This window comes from Thunnus maccoyii, chromosome 7, assembly GCF_910596095.1.
Source record: "Thunnus maccoyii chromosome 7, fThuMac1.1, whole genome shotgun sequence".
NCBI lineage: Eukaryota > Metazoa > Chordata > Actinopteri > Scombriformes > Scombridae > Thunnus > Thunnus maccoyii.
The window spans coordinates 22,022,640-22,039,411 of record NC_056539.1 but is presented as its reverse complement, the minus strand read 5'-3'; the positions used below and the strand labels follow the sequence as shown (position 1 = coordinate 22,039,411).

The 16,772-nt window shown below is 37.2% G+C and overlaps 1 protein-coding gene across 2 annotated transcripts; it reads right to left on the bottom strand.

Annotated features, from left to right (window-relative positions):
- Positions 1-501: 501 nt before the first annotated feature.
- Positions 502-16,681, bottom strand: LOC121900723 (disabled homolog 1-like). 2 transcript variants are annotated; one of them, XM_042417242.1, is made up of 11 exons: positions 16,609-16,681; positions 14,865-15,031; positions 14,540-14,715; positions 11,519-11,658; positions 8,097-8,195; positions 7,076-7,207; positions 5,904-5,984; positions 5,765-5,812; positions 5,553-5,609; positions 4,996-5,086; positions 502-2,126 (listed from the first exon to the last, which is right to left on the bottom strand). In XM_042417242.1, the coding sequence occupies exons 3-11, from the start codon at positions 14,622-14,624 to the stop codon at positions 1,708-1,710; spliced, it is 1,152 nt and encodes a 383-aa protein (XP_042273176.1). In that variant the 5' UTR covers positions 14,625-14,715; positions 14,865-15,031; positions 16,609-16,681; the 3' UTR covers positions 502-1,707. The 2 variants fall into 2 exon arrangements, with proteins under 2 accessions (XP_042273176.1, XP_042273177.1); XM_042417243.1 differs by lacking the exons at positions 11,519-11,658; positions 14,540-14,715; positions 14,865-15,031; positions 16,609-16,681 and adding an exon at positions 10,714-10,833.
- Positions 16,682-16,772: the final 91 nt, after the last annotated feature.

Sequence of the window (16,772 nt, the reverse complement as noted above, 5' to 3'; positions counted from 1 at the left end):
AATGCTTCGTAATTCAGCCACAAGGTGACTGACAGCACCATGAGATGACATGAGATTACAGTTTCAGTGTGTTTTTAATTTTTAGTGTTTCAGTTCCTCTTAAAAGGTCAGACTTTTTTGAACATGTGTCTTGTAATGTACAGACTATGTATTTTGGGTTAAAAGGATATTTTAATTAAAGCAAAGTAAAATGAGTTTTTTGTGTCTCTGGCAAAGTGTGTTTATTAATTGTATATCCTCTTTTTATGTTTTTTTTAATATGTGTGCAAAATATAAAGGAAAGCGAGAAAAAAAGAAGAAGCAAAACTGAATTTAATTATAAACTAGAAGATACAAGACAATGTGACATTTTTTGTCTGCGAAAAAAAAATTAAAATGAAACCAAGTAAAGTAAAGTAAAGTAAAAGTAGGTTTTAGGCTTCTTTATATGTTCTGTATTTTATCTTTTATGTAAAATATGACAATTTAGCAAAAAAAGAAAGATTTAGAAATCAAAGAAAGAAAGGAAAAGTAATTTAAGGTATTAGATACGTTCAGGTACAAGAACTGTAAATATGCAGGAGAATCAAAGTGTGTAACTTTCCATACAATTTTTGAGAAACAAGAGCAGGAAAACTGTCCTTTCAGATCTTCCATATTTTTCAGTTTAAGCAAATTTCCTCATAACTTGACTTGTTTCAGTGTTTTAATCTTCCAGTCAACTTGAGTAGAAACACTGAGAGAGGCTCTACTACTGTAAATGGTAATGTCATCATGTTAAAATGATCATGATGACAATGCATCTGTGCTGACCTTCTGCGGGTTTCACAATCTATGTTTAGCAGCATGCCTATGTTTATAGGCATGCTAACATTTGCAAGTTAGCACTAAACACAGAGTACAGCTGAGACTGGTGTCATAAGTTTGCAAGAAACATAGAATATAAACCAGATGATGGTGAAGGGATCACAAAATTATTACAGTTGCTTACTTAATATTTACTACTAATGCATACACTTACATTTCTGTACCAAACTTCATAGAAATCCAAACAATAAACATTTCACTAAAACCCCCAAATGTTAACCTCATGGTTAGATCTGGTACAAAGCAGCCGTGCACACAGCTCCAAAACTTAAACAGAGTATTGGGTGTATGGTTGTGGTGAAGATGAAACAAACAAAACACTGACACTCATGGCTCTATCTTCTTATTGTTTTTTTTATTGTGGACAGATTCTACAGAAACAGACACGTTTCAGCAAGAAGCCATCATCAGTGTAATCATGATCAATGGTGTTTTGTTTGTTTCAACTTCATGGTTAGATTCATTGTCTGAGAAACATGAATGTCTGTACAAACATTTGTCCCAATCCATCGTGTAGACGTTGAGACATTTCACAATATGAGTGAAAATTTTGACCTGCTCTTGGCGCTAGACAAAAGTTCAGCGGGAATCATCCTCAGGGGATCATGACTGTCTAAATGTATAAAATTCAAATTTATTTCAATCATTTAAATCACTGTTGTCAGTCTGGACCAAAGCAGTGGACCACCCGACAGACTGACACTGCACCTCTAAAATCATTGCAGCTAAATTCTCTTCAAACAAAAGAAAATGAAAATCGGTGATAACACAAAAACAAAGCAAAAGCAATCAAGCCATTTTAATTATTATTTTTTCCTAATCCAAATCACACTAACCAATTTTGCCAGTCTAACCAGTTCATCACAGGAAGGGATTATGCTCCATGGAGGGGGACATCGACTGCAGTGTTGCTGTCGCTCCAGGGGGGTTGTAGGGGGAGTTTAGAGGGGTGGGGTACCCGTTAACGGCAGAGGGCGCAGCCGGGTAATCGATTGTGTTTCCTCCCATCATGACCCCGGGCTGAGAGCTGTGAGCCTGAATCTGGCTGCCTGTAGGGAGAGCAGTGATGCCTGTCGCTGCCCACGCTACCATGCCACCATTCATGGTGGGCCAGGGAGCTGCACCCATGGGACCTGCCCTCTGGGTTCTCAGTGGCCCCTGCTGGCCCCAGGGCATGGCGGTAGGAGAGTATGGGGGAGAGGAGTATGGAGAGCCCCCTACTGGCTGTGTGGGGAACATGGAGAGGATCTGAGGGTTGGACAACACTTGCTTCGGAGATTCTGGAAGAAATAAAGAAGAGAAATTAAGTTAGTCTTTGAAACTCAGATCTGCTTTAATTGTACAGTTACACATTATTGTCTGTTTATACTGTTTTATGGATTAAACAAATTAAATATAATGTGTGAATTATTGAATTTTGGAAGTGCTGGTAGGTGGATTTTTACCTTTGGACAGAGCTAGATTAGCTGTTTCCAGTCTCTTAATGCTAAACTAAGCTAATCCACTTCTGGCTCTTGCTTCATATTTACTACACAGACATGAGATCTCTCGACCAGAAAGTAAATAAGTGTGTTTTCTTAAAATGTCAAACTTTCCCTTTAAGTCATTTATCAAGCAGAAATGCCAAATAAACATTAATTCCAGCTTCTCAAACATGAGGATTCGTTCATTTTCTCTGTTTTACATAATTTTGAATATAATATCTTTTGGTTTCTCACATTTTAAACTTTTAAATACTAAAAGTTTAAGCGATTAATTGAAAAAATAATCAACAGATAAACTAATAATGGAAATAATTGTTAACTTGAACTCTAGGTGATATTGGACAATTTTGCCAAATCCCAACTTCCTTTAATGAAACATTTTTGAAGGTTATTTGCCAACTTTTGATTACTATTTGATTAATGCATTTCATCTGTATTGAAAATGTGTGATTCATTGAGGGAAATACGACCATTTGGTTAAGGTTTGGGAAAAATTGTTGTAATTGTTAACTATTAAAAAGACGTAAACTCAGGCCTTGAAGATATTACTACCCTCTATCCCGACCTCCACACTCTGAATTTTCACTGCACTACATGAACATCACACTGCTGCCTTCTCTCATGTTAACACAGAAGACCTTCGACAAAATATCTAAAATCTAAAAGATTCTGTATCAGTGTTTCTTCTGCATTTCATGATTCATTATTTTTCTCAAAAAGAGGGACAGAGGATCATCTAATCTTCCAGTGTGGGAACTGAGCATGTGCTGAAAAAGGCTGAATATCTGCGAGATCATCTGTTCTTCCTTTGTCTTACTGTATATAATTTTAAAACATGACTGAAACTTGGCTCTATACCAGCTGTATCATGGGAATTACAATATCCACAATAAGCGTGCATGTCACAGAAAACATACACAGACTGACGATGGGAAAATACTATGTACATTCAGGGAAACCTTTCTTTTCTCTTGCTCCTCCAGGTCAAAGGTCAAAGGTCACTCACTTGCCTCTCTTCCTCGCGTCTTAGTTCCTCCCAGCAAGGATGAGAGAGTGAGAGAGGAGACGTGAGGACGGAGGAATTTAGTTTATCAAATGGGACATCCTCACTCACTCCAGTGTCATTTTGAGGACAAACACTCATGACGCACCACTCATGACGCACATCACCCTAAATGTCAAATATGAATAAGTCACGCAAACACCAGTATGTATATTATAATAATATACAGTATATTATGTATAATGTGGGGTTTGCAGTAATTTAGCCTACTGATTATGTGTAATTGTAATGAAATTCAAATTCTTATGAGTTTAATGACTGCAGATATTCAACGATTTAATATATAGTGTATCTGAGTGAGGACAAAGTGTTTAGTTTTGACCTGATTAAGATTTATTTGTTGTCAATTGATGTTTAATGAAGATGTAAACGGAGCTTTGAGGTTTCGGCGCTACTGCATTACAATCATCTTATTTCTATTCAACCACAGTTTTTCCACCACAGTGTGATGTGTGATATAACACACTGCAGAAGTGTCAAAGCTCTTATTCAATAAGACACGATAAAGATGCTAACAGTGACTCACCCTGAGGAGGGAGGCGGTGTTTGCTTGTTTTATGGTGCTGTAGTTTTATAATGGTTTTCAAGGCATTTATTTGCATGATTGCACATTACATCTGTATGAATGCTGGCCTTGATGTGATGGCATCAGGGATTGTAACTACATACTTTATGTTGTACTACGTGTGTTTGCTGTAGCTGCCCCAAAACTTTGGAGCAGTTTACCTTTCGAAATTAAGTGTTCCTCTTCTGTAGACACTTTTAAGGCTAAATTTAAGACCCACATGTTCTCTTGGGCCTTTGAGTGTCCTTAAAGTTTTATGTTTTACTATTATTTGTTTATTTTTGTTTGCATATGGGATAGTATTGTTATGTCATCTCTACTCCTTTTTTTTTTTTGCTGTTACCTTGATATGTTGTTTTAATTTACTTATGTTACTTTATTGTACAGCACTTTGGTCAACTCTGGTTGTTTTTAAATGTGCTTTATAAATAAACTTGATTTGATTCGATTTGATTTATGTTGTGCCTTCATACATGCTGTCTTATGTTCATTTTCTTCTGCTGTCCCCTTTAAATACAAGTCAGGTAAATCCACAGACAAAACAGAGCTAAACTCTCAAATCAGCAATCAGTAAAAGTCAACAAATTACAACAAATTTTTAAAAACAGGAAATAAACTTTAGAAGCCGGATGTATAGCAGTTTATTGAAAAATGATGCAAATTGTATCCCAATTTTTTCTGAAAAGCGTATGTAAATTAATTTAGTAATTTCTGGCTGTAATAATCTTGAAAACCCTCTGAAAAATCCCTTTTTTTTGGTGTAATGTATTTTTAAATGACTGCTGAAAGTGAAAGTGAACTGTGAAAGTATACATTTGAGGCTTTAGTTGTTGATATTTAAAGACAAAAAACATATAGAAAACAGGAATGAATCCCGTGTACTGACCCAACTGACTTTAAAGTTAAATGTTTCATCCAAAGATTATAGATGGCTGTGGTTAGACTCAAGAGTTATTCTTGTTTTCAAGAGGAAAATCTGCTCTTAACAGAGTAAAAACATCTCATACAGTATCAGTTCCTCTCTTGTTGTAACTGACCTGGCTCAATGCTACATACGCTCTGGCTGGGCATCAGCGGCTCCTCCATCTGGATGGAGAAGATTTCCATCAACTCATTACTGGAAGAAGGCTGCAGACAGAGACACAGAGAAGATTTGGTCTGTGTTTTTAATTTAGGAACAATAAAAAACAAATAGATTTCAATAGCATCAGGCAGACTGTTCTTTGAGTCGTAGTTTTAGCTGTAGTTATCTTGTTGTTGAGAGACGGCTGAGCCAAACAGGTACATGATTGCTAACTGGCGAACATTATTGGATATGAGTTATACATCATGAATAAAATACAAATCTAAATAAAATGGAACCCTCTCATCTCTTTAGAGTAATGATGTATTTCTGAGTTTCTCTTAGTAGTTTTTCCACAGAGACAAATGTGTCCATTGTCATTTGCGCTAACAACATTAAAAAACTGATTTATGATTGTTTGGCTGTGTTAAGGGTTTGGTTGGACCATGTTTTGAGAAAATATTCAGGTGCTGTGGAGTGCCTCGGATAAAATCACTCCATGCTGGATTGTGTTCTTCTTCTTAATGTTACCTGTTTAGTTTGTCTGGATGGAGAGTCCGGTCGTGGACTGAACACATGCTCATTAGCCTGAAAATAACAGCGACTCAGTCATCACATTCAAAGACAAAGAGTTTTACTGCAACCACTGGATCCACTTCTGTCTAAAGATGTTCAATTATGAACCTCAGGAAAGTATTTTGGGTCTTTGAAAGGATGTGTAACATTTTATTTATTGCATTTACCTCAGGTGGATGGTCTGAGCTCTCATCTAGAACCAATAAGACACTATTCTGGTAAAAAGAACAGAAAATAAAATAAAAATAAAAACATGGTATTGACAAAAAAAAAGTCTACTGATGAAGATTAAAGATTTTCTCTGACTTGTGTCTCTGTAGCATCCTCTGGTGTCTCTGGGTCCACTCTCTCACAGACCTCCTTTATGTCGACCATGACCGGATCTGCCTGATGAACACATAATAATAATCATAATCATAAAAATAATCATAATAATAATCATAATAATAATGACAACAACAACATTTTTCATTACTTTTTCTGCCACAACATTTAGATTTAGATTTAATATTTAGATTTAACATTTAACATTTTGATTTAGCATTGACAAAGTTCACAAATATTGCTGTAAATCTGGTAAAAAAGTGACTTTAAAAAATTCACACCACTTTTTTAAACGTTGTTTGGAGCTAAATGTGGTGAAATGTTGCTGTTAATTTCAGCCACTTTACAGCTTTACATATTTAACTTTTTTTATGGTTATGTTTAGGCACTGGCAGCACTTGGTTAAGGTCAGGGAAAGATCATGGTTTTGGTTAAATACAGAAAAAAAGTCTGTAGTGACTTCAAGCACATGTTTATCACTGAACCAAAACCACAATCTTTCACCAACCTTAACCAAGTAGCCTGAACACTGTCCACAGAAACTTTGAACTGAGAAGACTGTTGCTGTTGAACATAACCACTTGCTTGCTAGCTTCCTATTGGCTTCAGATAAACTTTGGAATACACTCTTGCACAAAGGATGCATGAAGACTGTGGTCATGAAGACTGTGGATTTTGTCCCTCATCACTTACATTAAAAACACATTAGGAAAAGATTTCCTACAAACAAGAGGAATGATTCACATGTTTCAGTGTTTATATGGGCACCTGACTATTGTTTTAAAACAAACTCCAAAAATTTTGAACGAATGCTCTAAATAATATTGATTTAACCCGTAGTCAGTGATTAAAGATTTTGCATTTACTGCAACTATTTGTCTATTTTTTCAGGTGACACCTAAAACACCACTAATCAGATTTTCATTAAATTTGAGAGGATGATGTATTGTACTTCTGTGTTCAATCTGGTCCAAGGATACGCTCACACATAATTACTGTTGTGATGAATTTGTGGTTCGCTGTGCACAGTTTTCTTAGGCTTTTCATAAACATATCTGATATTTATGAAGAACATGGCCCAGTTTAGGAATTTAAATGTCATTAAGAGTTCCCTATGTTTCTCTCTTCCTCCTTTTTCTATCCTGTGTTGTTACCAGGTTAGCCATCTTGATGTAGAAGAGGGTGTAAGTGTCTTCTTGTTGGTAGATGTATGCCAGAGCTCTGAGGTCGGACTGATCTTTTGTTAAAGAGCTGATCCTGCTCCTTTCGTGGTCATGGAGTACAGCCTGGAAAACATAAAAAATAAAGAGGATTTGAGCATTAAGTTATGTTACAACATATGTAACCACTTCACAAACATTCAGCAATAAAACACCAAGGTAGAAAAGGGAATAGAAATGTACAATTAGCTGAAAGAAAAAAGGGCAATATGATATAACCATAAAATGTAGCTCTGAAGTTATTTATATATTTCTCATTTCAAACACTTTCTGCTAACTTCACCATTAACCTGATTATTGATTTTTTGCCGTGTAAATATCTGAGATAAGAACTGAATTCCAAAGAGGAGCAATTTGTTAAAATTTAGCTTTTTGCATGTTGGCAGGGATACTTTTTCTTTATAGGCAGCAGTTTGTGCCTTCTTGGTATCACAGAAACCAACACTTGCACCGACACGGGTTTGCAGATGTGGAAGCAAAACCTTAATCATCTCAAAAGACCAACTTCCACGTAAACTGCAGTATTACTTTCACAACTTTGTTTAACTGGTTACTATAATAAGAAAACACATGTGATGCTTTTCAGGGAATTAAAACAGGAACTTTAACTTCTAACTGAGCCTCAGGTAGGTTCATTTACAGTATCAGCAAAGCACTGGGGAGCAGTTTTATGGTACTGATCCACGACAGTTTGTAGGATATAAATAATCAGCCGCTCCATTCCTGAGCAATCCTGAGAATTGTCCAATTTTGGAAAGAAAGCAGCTTGTATAACCCACTGTGGTTGTTGTGGTTGCACACACTAAACAGAAAAGTTTGAAGATTAACAATCAACCTGAGGGAGGCGCTACAACTACAAGGAGAGAGTGAGAGAGAGAAAGAGAGAAAGAGAGAGAGAGAGAAAAAGAGAGAAAGAGAGAGAGAGAGAAAGAGAGAGAGAGTTGATGGGACTCACCCCGGTCCTCTCATCGATGATTTTAAGGCCACTGAATGAAATTTTCAACCAAATTCTCTGCTTGTGTTTCCCCTGTTTCCTCGCTGTTGCCTCAATGCCCTTCAACACACACACACATACACACACACACACACACAGACTCACACACACACAGACACACACACACACACACACACACACACACACACACACACACACAGAGGTAAATGTGAATATGAAATACAGGTTCCAATGAGACTGAAACTAATCTATATGGATTTCTCATCATAATGAAAAAGATAAATCCTGACTGTTTGTACCAAAGCCTGGCTGCTCCTGTGGGAACAAACTGGGTAAAAAAGTTTGAGTGGTTTAAAATAGCAGCAGAATCTGATTTTAGAGTGAGATGGAGCAGAGCAACCATATCCAAGGGAGAGAGAAGAACCAATGAAGCCAATGTAGAGAAACCAAAAACTGCAGTTCTTCGAATGGCCACTTGAGTTTGGCTCCAAAAGCGGGTCAATCCCCATAGACCCCCATGTTGAAATGCCAAATTTTACAGCAGAAATAAACATGTTTACAGCCTGGTACAAAAAAACAGTTTTGGTCTCTATAGCCAATTTCCCCTTTCATGACAATTGTATGGGGGGTGAATTTTTTTATAACTCACCCATTTAAATTTGATTAAAGTTATGCATAACTAAGGACATGGCTGCTTTGAGTGACAGGTTGCTAGCCGCTTGGTGGCTTGTTTAAGCAGCCAGACTTCTTTCGGCCCATCTCAGCTCCACCTCTGTGACCAATCTGGATTAGCTAGGAGTTAGGCGGAGTCAGGCGCTGCCAAGATGGCAACGGCTTGATCTGCTCACTTTCAGAAACCAATGGGTGGTGTCACGTTGGCTACGTTTATATTTTTTTTTACAGTCTATGATTTATAGTAATTATAATTTAAATAAAAGCCACTATGTAGAGGTTTTTTATGTAATTGACAATTTGGTGAACCCTTTCCCCAAATAATGATGTTCAATCACAGCTTAGCAACTGTAACTAGGCACAGCAGGCCTGTCAAACTACCAAAACGGTGTACATGGCGCTCTAGTAGCAGAGATGTTCTGTAGGCTATTTAAAGAGTATGCAGGGTGGTGGCCTCTTTTTTAGCCTTTCTTAAACCAAAAACACAAGAAAAAATTGTAATGAGTGGATTAAACACTGTGTATGTCTGATGAATTTGTAATTTGTAGCATGTCTGGCTAATTAGCTTACTATCTCAGCGTTACCTCTAAGGCCAAGAGTTAGCCCATCATTAACTAACTACATTAGTTTGTAGGTTTACAGGTTATGTTAAAAAGAAAGAAAAAAACACAGCACATCCACTGTGTGTGTTGTATTTCCTGGATGTGTGAAAGCTGGCTCTGTATGGAGAATTTAGGTACATAACGTTAGCAGCTCTTTATTGGATTTGGGGAAGTTTACACTCAAGCAAACCCACCTTATCCGAGATAGCTTTACGTTTGCCAAACACATCTATTAGTCCTCATCCTAAAAGTCTTGTCTCTCCTAATGTTAAAAGGGTTTAAAAATAGGAATGAATTCAATCTAAGCAACAAAAATATTAGAACAAAATAACAGTTTGATCTTACATTTTTCCTTCAAGTACTAACTCGCTCATGAATCAAGCACATATTTGAATCCCTTCACAGAGTTTTTATTACAAAACGAGTTGGCTGGAAGCATTAAACATCAGCTAGAAACAGCGTTTTAAACCAACTGATGGAGCTAACGTTAGCATATATTAGCTAGCTATTGCTTAGAATTGATCACCTGCTTTTGTCCACTTCTGTCTGAAATCAAGGACCCATTGTTTTAAAAATCATTATACATTTTGAGTGTTAAATTTGCCACTATTATCAGTGTAAAGTGCATAAGTGCCGTGTATGGATGAAAAGCAACTGACAGATGTATTGACACTTGCTAAGTGGGGGTTAGCGAACAGTCATTTATACATCTTTCAAATCTGATCTTACAAGTTCTTGTTTAGACAATCTCATTGAAAATTGGTCCAATATTGGCATGCATCACTGTCTGCCACATATGATCTTTTTTATACTACAAATGGAGGCGCCAAAATCAGAATTATTCAAATTTTACACATAACGGATTTGGTGTTGGGACAGTAATTTGGGAGTTGTAAGTTAGTAAGTTAGACTATATATAAGAAAAATATATAAATATGTAGAAGAAGATAAATATGACTTATTATAACATTATTTTATGGCTGAATAGCTAACTGGAGATAGTTCAGGCTTGTGACCCATGTCTGAAAAATCTTGACTCGATATAAATTCCCACTGGGGAGTGCAAAGTACAAAGTCATGTGAGATGAGAGGGCCTGAAATTATTGACATGTTAGGTCTCAGTGGGATGTCAGATATACCAGCACTTTGTCCTCTGCAGGAACTTTCCCACAACTGCTTTTCCATCAGATGACCCCAGTACGTTCACCATAGTTTATACTCGCAAGAAAAATACCTATGACTGAGGAGGAACTTTTCATTGAGCCAAGAACTATATGTGCACAAAGTAATCTAAATTAATTACAAATATAGAATACAAAATACTTATTTAAATAAGTATTCACCCCCTCCAAGCACATTTTTAGTATATGCACTTTTGGACCGGTCTCTATTAGCATTACATATCCGGACACTGCCATTTTTCCATGTTCTTCTTTGCAAAACTCTGTCAGGTTGCATGGAGATTGAGAAAGATTCCAGCCTGGACTCTTTCTGACTCGGCCACTCCAGGACATTAAAGGACAGGTTCACAATTTTTGGATGGATCAAATTCTGATAGTGAAACAACTGATGCTCAAAACAATTTATCCACGGTTTTACAGCCGCAACAGTAGCGACAGAGTAGGCTACACTGGAGCCTGTGACGTAGGCAGCTGTTGACAGTGTTTTTGTAATTACTCTTACTGCCAGAAGGGGGAGACAAAAGTCCCGCATTCCAGCTTTAATGTTCTTTTTAAGCCATTCCTGAAAAGATCTGTTTTCATTTAATCTTTAAAGGATGTTTTTCAGTTGATTACCTTCTTTGATTCAATGTTGTAAAAACAAGCAAACGTGAAAACAACCAAGGGGAGTGAATGCTTTTTATAGGCACTGTATTTGGATGTAATTGGACTGATTAGGCAAATGTAGCCTTCATTATTGCAACTGCCATTTTTCATCTATTGTGAGACAGAAGATAACACTTATCTGGTTTCACTTAATGTGGGCCTCTGAAAATCACTCAGACATCTGGTGTTTATTTTTAATTTTCTCTCAGATAGAATGGTTGTGTGTGACTTGTAGAGGACGAGAGGATCAACTCAGCATCAATTAACCAGATTTAATCAAGAGAAAACATGAGATAAATTTATTTTGGGAGGAGGAGGACACCTTTAGTTTCATCATGGAGTCCCAGCACGTCTTCTCTCCATGGGCAGTGGGCACTGGGTCCACACCAATCAGCTTGGCTTTATAGCGAACGCCGTCACCATGGAAACGGTAGAGGACGTCACTGGGTGTTCTGGTGGCTCCTGGGAAACATGAAGAGGCACGGTAGAAAAAAAAAGGGGTCAAACTATGAGGACAAGTCTGTATGAGAGCAAAAATATGCAAGTCTGTGTATAATTGTGTTAATTATCTTTTATTTATTAATTATTTTTGTCATGATTTAATGAAAGTAGATGCTTATTTGTGTTTTTAGTATGTTTGCTCCTCTTAGTCTTTTACCGTAATGCCTGTGTTTGTGTGTGTTTCTATGTCACACATACCGTGTTCCCACATTTGTGAGTCTAGCATGTATGTTTTCGTGTCTATTTGTATATATATGGATAAACAGTACAAGTCTGTGGGTGTTTATATGTTCTAGAAGTGTTTCAGTTTTTGCGTATGTAAGCAAATTGCTCAGCGAGTGTTTGACTCATCCTTGGTCAATGGTTCATCTTATCTCCTCGAATGAAAACAGTAATCTTGTGACTATAGAAATGTCAGTATGTGTTGCTGTAACAAAGGTCGACTCTATAACAGCTTCACATGTGCTGTGTAGTTAGTTTGGTGTTCAACATCAGCACAAATACCGACTCAAGTGCATGTTTGCATTACACAGTTCAATACAAAATACACCTAATAAATGACCTGAGCTGGTGATTGTCACAAGATAAATAACCTCTAAAATTAACAGTTTTTTTTTTCCAGGAAACATATACAAACAGCCAGTTTAACAGTGATATACTAGCACCATGTTTGCACTCAAGCATGAACCAATTCCCCATTATGCCCATTCATTACTGTTTTGTTGGGTGTGACATATCTGATGTGGATGCATCATATATATTCTAGTGACAATATTCAACTTCATCCAAATGCCTGAAAGATCCATGATACAATTCAAACAATGGCTGCTAGACAGCAGTCCTACACAGAACATGGACATCGCAGTGCATTGTTTTATGTTTGACACTTTAATTCACTAATGTTGGCACCTTCAATAGCGTAAAATTATATAATCCTTGTCTTTTATGATGTGTTTTTGTGTCTAGGATATCTTCTTTGTCACCGTTTTAAAGATTTTTTTTTTCTGTTGCTTTTATTGTTTATGTTTTGAGTTTTGAGTGTTTATTTTTCATAATTTCTTCAGTCAGACTGGAAATGCTTGTCTCCATCTTGATAAAGGTTGGTGTGTCTGTAAAAATGCCAGGGCAAACAACATTGTTATCGTTCTATTGCAGATGAAGTTTGATATGTTGTATTTTATAAAAACTCTAGAACCAAAAACAGTTTGTAAAATATTACACTGATACTGATACGTATGGGAAAATACCATGAATTCACTGTGGAGCAGCGGGCGGCACAGTTGAAAAAAAACAACAAAGAGTTGGATAAAGTCATAAGTTCACTTGGTTCAGTAAGACATCGCTGGATCCCTGCTGAGTTGTCAAGTATGCCTCTAAATGCCTTTCGAAAGGTCTCATGTGACACCTCTTTTGATTTATTTACTCCGGCTTTACAGTATATGATAAATGCAGAAACCAGTTCAAGAACATCATGATCCCTTTTAGGACTCTGCATGTCCAGTCATTGGGGTTTATTGATGAGACCTCGCTACAGACTTGAAACTAAAGCAGGTCATACCTTTGGAGACTTGGCTCCTGCTGGAGTTACTTTTCTCCTGTTGTGTTTATTACTCATCTAATATCACTCTAAAATAAAAAGCCAGCCAAAGTAACATGAGAACACAGTATCAGCTTCTAGGAGGCTTTATTAGCTTTTACAATCCTTGCTTCAGTATTTTATGATGAGTTAATGACAACTGCAGGTGACCTGTTGATTTTATTGGCACAGAACTGGAATATAGTCTCACTCAAAGTAATCATATTGTTATAAAATCATCATTTCTCATGATGGCTAATGGTTAACTTGTCTAAGGATTATGTAAGATCTATATTTGTTAAAGTCTCTCTGGAATTTTTTACTCTCTTGACACCACAGCTGTATGTGTAAACAGAAACACTGTACTTGAGAAGATAGTGTTTTTTGGCATCACATGAGCTGTAAATCAAACCAGATAAACACACATCTTCTTCACTTGAACACTTTTCCGCAAGGCTGGAAATGTCTTAAACGAGTTCCAGTAAGACACTACTGTGTAACTCTATAAGTGACATCAATAATGTGTTTCTCAAACAGCTGGAGCTGCTGGACACCATCCAGTGGTGCAGGATGAACATGGAAGAGGAACAAAATCAAGAGTTTTACCTGAAACACCCTTATTTCCCATCAGATCTAATATAAACTCCTTGTCTCAAATCAGACCAGAGGACATACTATATTTTACATGTCACCTGTAATCTCACAAAGTGTCGTCACAAAACTGAAACAAATGATGGTCCACTGTAAAGGAGTTCAGGTATTCTACATGCTTGCTTGGCAAAATGGTGGATCATCTGTGTCGTTAAAAATGCTGACAGATTGAAGGTAATTGTTTGTGTTAATTAAAAGATATGAATTAGGGTTAAGTTTAATTTCAACATGCTGCCAGTTTGTCACTTCATCACCAAGACTGAGGAAATTGATAAAGTGTGAGAATGGTAAATCTGTCCCCCAGATACCCTAAATACATACAATATTGCCATTATGTAGTTTTATCTGGGTGGAGTTCTGTACATTTATACCTTAAATATGGCAAAGCCTAAAATATTCCTTTCAATTATACTGCTGGTTACAGTTTTATAATGGGAGACTCAGCCCAGCCTTGTCAGAGGAAGTTTTAGACAGACCTCTCCTGCATTTAGCAGGTTTTGATTAAATTTTCCATAAGTAAAATGTCAAAGCCCCTCTCATAAAAAATAAAATCTATGAGCTTTATTTTTGTTTTTTTTCTGAGAGTGAACCCAAACAGCAGCTGAGCACTCATACCTTTGGTGCTGGAGGACAGCCAGGTACTGACAGCAGCTTGGTCTGGGGCAGGACAACTCCCAGCTGCTTGCTCCATATCCATCATGTTGAGGTCTGTTTAGAAATTCAAGGCAGGGGGTGCGCAGGATGATGCGAAAACAATGTGGCTGTCACACTTATTGGCTGAAAAAGAGCAGCTTGAGAAAAAGAGAAAATCAAATCATGTCAGACATTTCTTCATGTCAAAGTGCAAAGAAATAAGATTTCCAGGTTTAAAGAAGTTATAAGTTGAATTTGTAATTTTGTTTCCTAAAAAGCACAAGAGGAAACATTTGAGCTGTCTCACCTTTGGAGTATGTGTCTGCTCTAACCCTGCTGCTTAAGCTCAGTTGGCAGCCGAAGCTTCTCAGAGTCAAAGGTTAAGCCGCAGACTCACTAGTGATATATTAACATCCGCTGGGACGTCCAAGTACAAATACAAGACATGGGAACTCTGGTAGAAGGCTGAAGACGCTGTAATTGGAAAGACAGTCAGCATATGGTGCTTTCCCTCTCAGGGGATGTGAGTGTTTCCCCCAAGGACATGCTTTGGGTGGTATTTTCTGAAATATCATCTCAACTAAATGTGTCGAAGTGCCAGAAAAATATGAATCTCTATGAAAACCAGGAAGGAGGAACCAGAACAAATGCTGAAAGGAGCATTTTAAAGAAAACTAAAACAATTAAATCTTTAGGTAACAGAATTTTGATGAATAATGTTTATAAGGCAATCAGAGAGAAAAAGAACATCTTGCTACAGAAATCACTTATGATGTTATGTAATGCCTCATGAATATCACATTAAATACAATTGTTAGTCACAGGGTAGTACTGCATTTCTATTAAGTTGGGGGACTCAGCATTCAGCCATGCTAGCGGCTCCATGAGGCTATACTTAGGCTTTGAGCAAAATGCTAACATGCTGATGTTAAGCAGGTATAATATAATGTTTACCATTGTTGTTTACCAAGTATTGGACAAACTTAAATTTTGACCTGATGATGACACGAAAGGAAAAGTGAAGGGATCACCAAGGTTATTACGATTTATCCTATGGAAAACATGAGTGTCTGAACCAAATATCTTAACAATCCATCCAATAGTTGTTGAGACATTTCACTTAAAACCACAAATATTAAAAGACAGATTCACAATTTTTCAAGTCTGTCCTAAAACAACACTCAGGTGTCCACATGAACACTGAAAGAGGTTTTCCTCGCTGTAATCATTCCTCCTGTTCATACTGGCTATTAATAGATCTCCTTCCCACGTGCTTTTAGTGTAAATGATGGGGCCAAAACCCACACTGTGTCATTTTATGAAGAAATGCATTTAAGCGTCCCAGGTGGCCTAATGATAATGATACCATATAACTGCAATGTCCATGGCCTGATTCCCGGCCGGGGGGCCCTTGTTGCACGTCACACCTTCTCTCTCCTCCCTTGTTTCCTGCCTCTCTACTCTGACTCTCAAATAAAGGCAAAATGCCAAAAATCTTTAAAAAAGAGGTGTCAGCAGTCTGAGTCAGTCATATCAAGTGGATATCTACTACATTTATAGTCTTTTTAGCATCATCCGACAGTGTTTCCCTGTTGAGCCGTGTTGGAAATATAGTAACAAAAAGAGGGACTTTGGCACTAAAAAGGCTGTAACGTTGACAGATATTGGCTTGATTTGACTCATTTGGATGACCGAAGCTTCATATCAGCTTCAGATAAACTTTTAAATACATTTTTACACAGAAGGAGGACTGTGAATTTTGGCCCCCATCACTTAAATTGTAAGAGCATTATAAAGGGATCTTCTAATGGTCAGTATGAACAGGAGGAATGATTATGGCAAGAAAAATCTTAATGTTCATTTGGTCACCTGACTATTGTTTTAAGACAGACTTGGAAAAATTGTGAACCCATCCTTTAACCTCACCAAAGTCATTAGAATATATTTTCTAGGAATCATGAATGTCTGTGGAAAATTTTGTGCAAATCCATCTTGTAGATAGAGAGGTTTCACTCAACAAGGAAAGGTTTTCAGGTGCTCCGGTAACTCACTATAAAGTCTGCAGTTCAATTCCAGCCACAGACCTTTGTCACATTTCATGCCCCTCCTCCTACACCGTTTCCTGTTTCCTGTCTCTCTGCACTTTGTGCTGTTGAATAAAGACAAAGATATCAAAAGAATTGTCATCAGACATTTGTGTCCTAGAGTCACAACT